The sequence below is a fragment of the Nicotiana tomentosiformis genome, chromosome 1 (genome assembly GCF_000390325.3).
Source record: "Nicotiana tomentosiformis chromosome 1, ASM39032v3, whole genome shotgun sequence".
In the NCBI taxonomy this organism is placed as follows: Eukaryota; Viridiplantae; Streptophyta; class Magnoliopsida; order Solanales; family Solanaceae; genus Nicotiana; species Nicotiana tomentosiformis.
Genome location: NC_090812.1, coordinates 151,306,699 through 151,315,025, shown reverse-complemented (window position 1 = coordinate 151,315,025; position 8,327 = coordinate 151,306,699). Strand labels below are relative to the sequence as shown.

Here is an 8,327-nt window from a genome sequence, read left to right as displayed (position 1 = left end):
TGTAGTAGGTGTTTTCATATTGTACCTTTCAGCTTTATCTAGAGGCAATTGTAATAGGTACTCAGAGTATTCAAGTTAGAGTTAACTTGAAGTTGTCGCAATAGTTAGAGGTTGTGTGCCACAACGGGATCAGAGTTAATCCTAGGTTTACCAAAGTGTTTTGTAAATGCAGTTTTTTGCTCAGTGATTAGTGAAGAGTTTTGGGAAAATCCTACTAGGAAGTAGGTCGTGGTTTTTTCATCTTTTGAGCCGGGTATTTTCCACATAACAATCCTTGTGTTCTTTAATTTATGCATTTATTATTTCGCAACAGTAGTATAAGGAACACATTGAAGAACCATGTCCCTCTATAATCTATGCACGCGAAATATTAGACACCGCACAAATCACCCCCCTCTTGTATGGCATTAAAGTTAAAACATCAATTGGTATCAGAGCGGGTTATCCTTGAAGAGGCTAACACCCTAGGAGAAGATCAAGATGAGTGCACCACCTGGAAACTGGAAAGGGCAATCCACTGCTAGGCCACCACTCTTCAACGACCAGTATTACTCTTGGTGGAAAAACAGGATGAGAGATCACATCATAGGAGAAGATTATGAGCTATGGGACATTGTCACAGATGGTCCACTAGCTACCATAAAGATAAATGCCGAAGGAGAAGAGGTGCCAAAGACAAGAGCTGACTACACTACTAACGACTTGAGGAAATGAGAGAAGAATGCTAAAGCCAAGAACTGGCGTGTTTGTGGACTCGGCCCAGATGAGTACAGTAGAATCCAAAGTGGTACCACTACGAAGGAAATCTGGGACACTTTGCAAGTGGCCCATGAAGGAACACCTTAAGTGAAGAGGTCTAGAGGAACACTACTATATTCTCAATATGAGAATTTCACCATGAAGGAAGGGGAAACCATCCAAGATATGTATAAAAGGTTCACCACACTGACAAATGAACTTAAGTCTCTTGGAAGGATTATTTCTGAAGAAGACAGAGTTGAGAAGATTTTGACAAGGGTTCTGCCAGTTACTTGGGAGAGCAAAATCACTGCCATTCAGGAATAAAAAAACATTGCCACTCTTAGGTTGGATGAGCTAATTGGAAATCTCACTACTTATGAACTTAGAAGACAAACCATGAAGATGGATGTACCCAAGAAGGAAAGGAGCCTGTCACTCAGAATCGCTGAAGGTTCTGATCTAGAAGATGATGAAATGGATATGATCACAAAGGACTTCAAAAAGTATCTAAAGAGAGGAAAGAATCCTTTAAGAAGTGGAAGCTGCAACAAACCAAAGGCTCTTGAAAGTCAAACCAATGAGGGATGCTACAAGTGTGGTAATACTGATCACCACATCAAGAACTGCCCTCAATGGGAAATTGAATGGAAGAAGGAAATAGCTGAACGAAGAAACAGGAAGAAGGAACAGGTTCAACCCAAGAAGAACAAAGGATCAACAAAGGCTATGGTTGCTGCTTAAGGAGAAATCTCAGATGATGAAGATGGATATGAACAAGCACTTATGGCCATTGAAGAATCTGATGAGGAATCTGAGGTAAGTGTAATTCATCTCAAAGACAAGATTAAATTTTTGTCTCAAAAATGCTATCTGAATTACTTTTAGATTTCATTGATGAATCTGAGGACGTAAATAATGAAAACGAACAGTTGTCTAAGGAACGTGTGGTTTGGAAAGCAAAGTGTAAGAATCTGGAACTTAGGGTTATTGAGACTATAAGTGAAAATACTGCATTAAAGAACCAGGTTCAGGCATTTGAATCAAATGTCCTAGAACTTAGATCTGAAAACCTAAAACTAAAATTAGGAACAAGTAAGAAGACAATTGATTGCACACAACTCACTCTAGAAGAAAATGTAGGTAAACTAAAAGATGAGTTGTACAAGAATGATGAGCACGTTAGAATTTTGAGAGAGGATCTAGGCAAAGTCAAGCATGAACTACACAGAACTTGTAAATGGAACAGGTCCTCCTATGCACTTTCATGGCTACAGGAACATCATAGTAGCAACAGAAGAGGACTTGACTTTGGGAATATGCCACCTAAATGGGATCCCAAAAGTAAGTACCTTACATTTCCTGAGAATAAGATTTGTACTCACTGTGGTAAAACAGGTCACTATAAAAGTGAATGCAATACAAAAGAAAAGGCAAGCAAAAAGAACAAAGAATTTGTTCAAGGGGAAGAATAGGCTACCAAGCTGGGCTTAAAAGAATCTAATTCATCCTTTTTCCGATAGAAAGGGACCCAAACTAGTTTGGACTCCTAATACTAACCCCTGATTTCCTTTTGCAGGTCCAAGTGAAGGGGAGCAGCCAAATATGGTACATGGATAGTGGCTACTCAAAGCATATGACAGGAAGCAAGAACCAGTTCCTTTTCACTTGGGGACCTCAAAGGAGGTAATGTCTCCTTTGGAAATGGGAAGAAGTGTGAGATCATTGGGGTTGGAAAGGTAGGTAAGACTGATTCTCATTCTATTGAGAATGTCTACTTGATAGATGGCCTATAATACAGTCTAATCAGTGTATCACAACTATGTGATAGAGGTAACTTGATAACATTCACCTCTACCAAATGTTTTGTAATTAATCTTATCACTGACAAGATTGTTTTGTAGGGAAAAAGAGTGAACAATATATATATTGTAGATTTGTCCACACTCTCAGAAAATAAACTCACTTGTTTAAGTGTGTTGGACAATGATCCTCTCCTTTGGAACAAGGGACTTGGACATGCAAGTCTGAGTCAACTCAACAAATTAGTCTCCAAGGATCTGGTGATAGGGCTGCCTAACATCAAGTTTAAGGAAGACAAAGTTTGTGAGTCTTGTCCAAGGGGGAAGCAGGTAAGATCCTCTTTTAAATGTAAGAAAGTAGTAAGTACCACCGGGGCGATGGAACTGGTCCATAAGGATCTATGTGGTCCAATGAGAACATTAAGTAGAGGTGGTAAAAGATATGTGATGGTGCTTATTGATGATTACTCTATGTTTACTTGGACATTGCTTTTAACATCTAAAGATGAAGCATTTAGCATGTTCATTTCTTTTGTTAGAAAAACTCAAAAACAACTAGGTAATCAACTTGCATCAATTAGGTCTGATCATGGCATTGAATTTGAAAATGCTAAATTTACCGAATTTTGTGATGAGCATGGCATAGATCATAATTTTTCTCCTCCAAGGCTGTGTATAAGAGTAAAATGAAGCCACCCCACAAGGTGCTATTTGAATTTATCAACAAGTGTGCTCTGCCTAGGCAGGAAATGAGGCACATTGCTAACTTTATGGACTTGGTTTTGATGGAATGCTTAGATAGTGGGAGGCAGATTAACTGGCCTGGATTTATAGTCCAGCTTTTTGATAGGGCTATATGGCTCCAAGGCTCATGCCATTCCCTATGGCTTCATTCTCACAGTTGTGCTTGCACGCTATAAGGTGCCCTTGAAGAAGTGAGATATGACGATAAGCAAAGATCACTTTGGGGCTAACACTCTGGTTGCTTGTGATTATGAGGTCCATGCCACTCCAAATGAACCCGGTTCATCCAAAAAGACAACAGTCAATAGAAAGGTCAGAGCCTTGGTGCAGGAGAGTGGGGCAAAGGAGGCTGAGATAGCAAGGCTGAAGACACTGTTGGCTGAGGTAGAGTCTGAGAGAGATGCTCTCAGAACTGAACTAGCAAGGGAAAAGGAGAAGAATGATGGAATTCTTCAAGACATGCTGAAACTTCTCCAAGCCCAAAACCAAGCCCCCAATTCTTCCAAGTCTTAGACTCCTAGCCATGTGTAGACCCTACAGTTACCTAGTTTGGGATGTTTCTTGTTTGCTCATATTTTCAATATTTTTATTTCTTTTTGTGTTTTGTGGAAGAATCATATCAACTATCAATGAAATTTGATGGTTTTTTCTCTAACTGCCTGTTTATATTTCTATGATAGTTTAAATTCTTAGCTTGATTATTGATGATTAATTCATGAATGCATTTAACGTTGACCCAATGGCCATGAGTAAGTTTTAAAATCTGGGAATCACACCTTTTTATGCAACTTTTCGATGATGCCAACAGGGGAAAAAAGATTGTGCTTTACACTTTGAACAGTGATGTTTCACTTTGAACGTTGTGTTGATGTTGAGCTAAGTTGAAACAGGGCCTAAGCTTATCAAAAGTACAGAGTTCGTCATCATCAAAAAGGGGGAATTTGTTGACCTAAGTAAAGGTTAGTTTTGAATATTGACAAAGGAAGTTCAGGTATGAACCAGGTCCGTCCCTTGTGTGTATAGACATGGGAAAATTCGAGCATGTGAGGTGCACGTGAAGGAGATAAGCTTAACTTGGTCTAATTAATATTTCCTGATCGAAAAATGTTGCATAATTGATAAGGAGAAGGACTCCTTAATCAAAGAGAACACTATCCAAGATAAAGAAAAGCATTAGAGGTTGAGATCAACTAGAACTCTACCATCAAGGAAGAGTAGCATTAGAACTCTAGTTATTTTCTACTCTACTAACTCTATAAATCGCAGGATGTTCTTATTCTACAGGTGACGCACAAAAGCAGAAGTTAAACGTGAATTTAAAGAAAAATAGCAAGGCATTTTGTAAGCAGTTCGTGTGTGATTCAAGTGTGCGAACCTGAAGCTACATGAACTAGATAGAAGAACCATCTCCAAGTGTCTATCTTTTATTCTAGTTCAATTGTAGTAGGTGTTTTCATACTGTACCTTTCAGCTTTATCTAGAGGCAATTGTAATAGGTACTTAGAGTATTCAAGTTAGAGTTAACTTGAAATTATCGCAACAGTTAGAGGCTGTGTGCCACAACGGGATTAGAGTTAATCCTAGGTTTACATAAGTGTTTTGTAAATACAGTTTTTAGCTTAGTGATTTAGTGAAGAGTTTTGGAAAAATTCTATTGGGAAGTAGATCGTGATTTTTTCACCTTTTGAGCTGAGTGTTTTCCACGTAAAATTTCTTGTGTTCTTTAATTTATGCATTTATTATTCCACAACAATAGTATAAGGAACACATACAAGAACTAGTTCCTTCTATAATCTGTGCACGCGAAAAATTGGACACCACAGAAATCACCCCCCTCTTGTGTGGTATAGAAGTTAAAACATCAAGTATATTTGAAGATTTCATGGTGAGCTACTTTACTTGATCCGATCCACAATACGTGGAGTATCTCTTCCCCATTATCTATCTCTATCTATTATTCCTTTCGCGACAGATGTTGTTTTTCAGTTGAGACTATATATTTAGTCTTGTTAGATGCTCGTGATGATGTGACACCGAATTTTGGACGTTTGTGAGATAGTTGTGGTCATGTCTAAACCCTGTCTTAGATTTATGTATTTATTTTATTGATTTGAGACTTATTCTGCATTATTATTTGTATCATAACTCTGCTAATGAATTAATAATCTGTTGTTGAGTGTTGGCTTGCCTAGCAAGCGGTGTAGGTCTCATCATGACCTTTAGTGAATTTTTGATAGTGACATAGAAACAAAAATAATAATTATAATACCTTATTTTTATAAAATTTATTTATTAAAATACATTTTCTTGCTTTTTTCTTTTCTTTTCTTCTCTCGCCACCCAGGCTTTCCACTGGAAAAGAAGTCGACGATGACTTTTTCCCGAATTCTTTTTCTATTAAAAGAACTCTCTCTCAAACATAAATTACCTCTTAGAAAAACTTAGACATATCTAAAGCAAAACAAACTCAAAATTGAACTCACTGCAAGAAAAATAAGTTTCCTGTCGTTAACCAATTCTGAAAACCTAGATTCAGAAATCCAGATTAGGGGGAACCAAACCACTATTAGAAAAACTCGTAACACTGAACTCCTAGCCAGAAATAACTGAGTTCCTATAATTTCAAATAAGAAAAGATCCTTCCTCTTACCCAACAAACCACACATATACTCCTTCATCCAACAAGGTACTAAAACCAAAGATTAAACTTGTATTAATATGTGCAATCAAAGAAGAAAAAAACTTAATAACATCACCTTAAAGAAATTAAATTTAATCATAATTCCATTCGAAATACTTGTTCTTATAGAATCTAATAATAATATTTTAAAATTTGTCTACTTTCCCCAACCAAGTAGAGGGTTGAATTGTTGAAAGAGGATCAAAATTTATCTATATTGCTACGCCGCCACTGACGAAAACAAGAAGAAAGAGAACGAAGAAAGGAAAAAAATGATAACAGAATGATAAGAAGAAAAAATAAGAAACAACAAACACGTGGCAGTGTGTAGTTCAATCGTTGCCAAAATTTTAGTTATCTAGTTTCAAGGAAATATTTATTTTGTTTTTAAAAAATTCATAAGGTAGTAGGATCCCGCAAAGATAAGCTATGTATTTAGAAGTGAATTCTCCCCCATCAAAAAACATAACTCAAAGTGCATGAGATTATAACAAAAACAAACAAATAAAGGATATAATTAGAGAGCACTTGAAATAAATTTTTTAATCTTGGTTGTTAAAACTGAAATTATTACGAACAAATTATTCTAATTAATGTTTTTTACTATACTCATTATTTTGGTATTCCAGCATTATATATGTTTAAATACTTTTTATTTTTTTAATTTATAAATAAAATTTATTTGTTATATAGGTAAGTCCATAATATAAATTTTAAAAAGGAAAATTCATAATATTAAAAGGTTAAAATAAATAAAAAGAAGACAAATGTTTATAAATTAGAGGGTAAAATAGGTATTCGTCAATCCAAAATTTGGAAAATCTAGTTGAGTGATCTTCTGAGTGCTATAGGCATAATTAAGAGACTTTTCTTGTTATAAAATTAAAAAAAGGTGACTTTAGCAGATAATTTGGAATAATTGAGTGACCATTTGAGTAATGGACTCCAGAAAAGTACCTCAAAGGCTCAACTGCCTATATATCTCAGAAAATCAAAATTACTGGAAAATCATTAATCTTGAACTCAAAGGTCCATATCGCTACATGCCATAACAACAACGACAAATCTGGTATAATTCTACAAAGTGAGGTTTGCGGAAAATAGAATATATGCAGACCGTACCCTTATCTTTGTGAAGGTAATCAACTACATGCCACATAAGTAAAAATTGCCAAATAAGTGTAGTCATCAAGTATTGATTTATTGAGTTATTGATTTTAAGCAATAGTTGTGTCACGACCCAAAATTCAACTGGTCGTGATTGCACATGATCCAATCCGTTAGGTAAGTCAATTAACAACTATCTAATTTAATGAGATTTATTAAGAAAAGAAATGATAATGCAACTAATTTTATACAAGAATTTTTCAAGGACCGGTAGTACAAATCATAAGTTTTTAAGATTTAGAATTTACAAAACTAGTATGAAATAAAGTACATCATCTGTTTGAAATATACATGAACAGATTAAAATTCTAAAGCTACCAAGATCGAGAAGCAGTTATGACCGGAACACAGGTACTTCTTCAGATCCAGCTCCCGCCGTGCACAGTAAAGTCATCATCCAACATCTGAACGCAAGATGCATAAGTGTAGTATGAGTACAATCAACCCTGGGTACTCAATAAGTAAGAAACCTAACCTTAGGTTGAAAGTAGTGACGAGCTGGAACAAAGGTCAAAGTCCGACACCAATAGCCAACAACAGCTCATAATAATATAATAAAAGTAGTAGAGGAAATAACTCAAAGAGATAATGTTCAGCTCGTTCACAGTTCCAGAAAAATAAGCATGCTTTTCAAGTATAACAGTGAAAACCCAAATCTTTTACCGAAAGCACCAAAATATGAGTAAGTTTGTAAAATTGTGATTTTCTTTCCAAAACATTTCAACAGGTAAATTTTTTATTATCAAATGGAACGAGGAAAAGTATGAGAAGTCATGAATGACGTGATACCGTACAACATGAGGAAAAATGAATCTCTATGCATGTATGTCAAGTGTGCATGTCGAATGCAGTACAACATAGTGAATAACCATAATCATACTCTCAGAGTATCAATCCTCTCAGTCCTTATAGTCACTCAGTCCTTCCAGTCGCTCGGCACTCGCGCTCGGTACATGCGCTCACAGTGGGTGTGCAAACTTTGGAGGGGCTCCTTCAGCCTAAGCGCTATAATGAGCCAATTATGGCATGAATCTGTACGGACAACTCCAATATTGCACGGACAACGCATGTGACATAGTATCAATATTTGGTTCCGCATGGACAACTCACATGCTATAGTATCAATAAACTCACAATCAAGCCCTTGGCCTCACTCAGTCATCAATCTCTCCAGACTCTCGGTCTCACAATGTCAT

The 8,327-nt window shown here is 36.3% G+C and overlaps 1 protein-coding gene across 1 annotated transcript; it reads left to right on the top strand.

Annotated features, from left to right (window-relative positions):
- The first annotated feature begins 1,137 nt into the window (after window positions 1–1,137).
- LOC138891610 (uncharacterized) lies at window positions 1,138–3,230 on the top strand. The gene is made up of 7 exons (XM_070175206.1): window positions 1,138–1,339; window positions 1,496–1,557; window positions 1,671–1,766; window positions 2,016–2,171; window positions 2,318–2,424; window positions 2,540–2,549; window positions 2,643–3,230. The coding sequence occupies exons 1-7, from the start codon at window positions 1,138–1,140 to the stop codon at window positions 3,228–3,230; spliced, it is 1,221 nt and encodes a 406-aa protein (XP_070031307.1).
- Window positions 3,231–8,327: the final 5,097 nt, after the last annotated feature.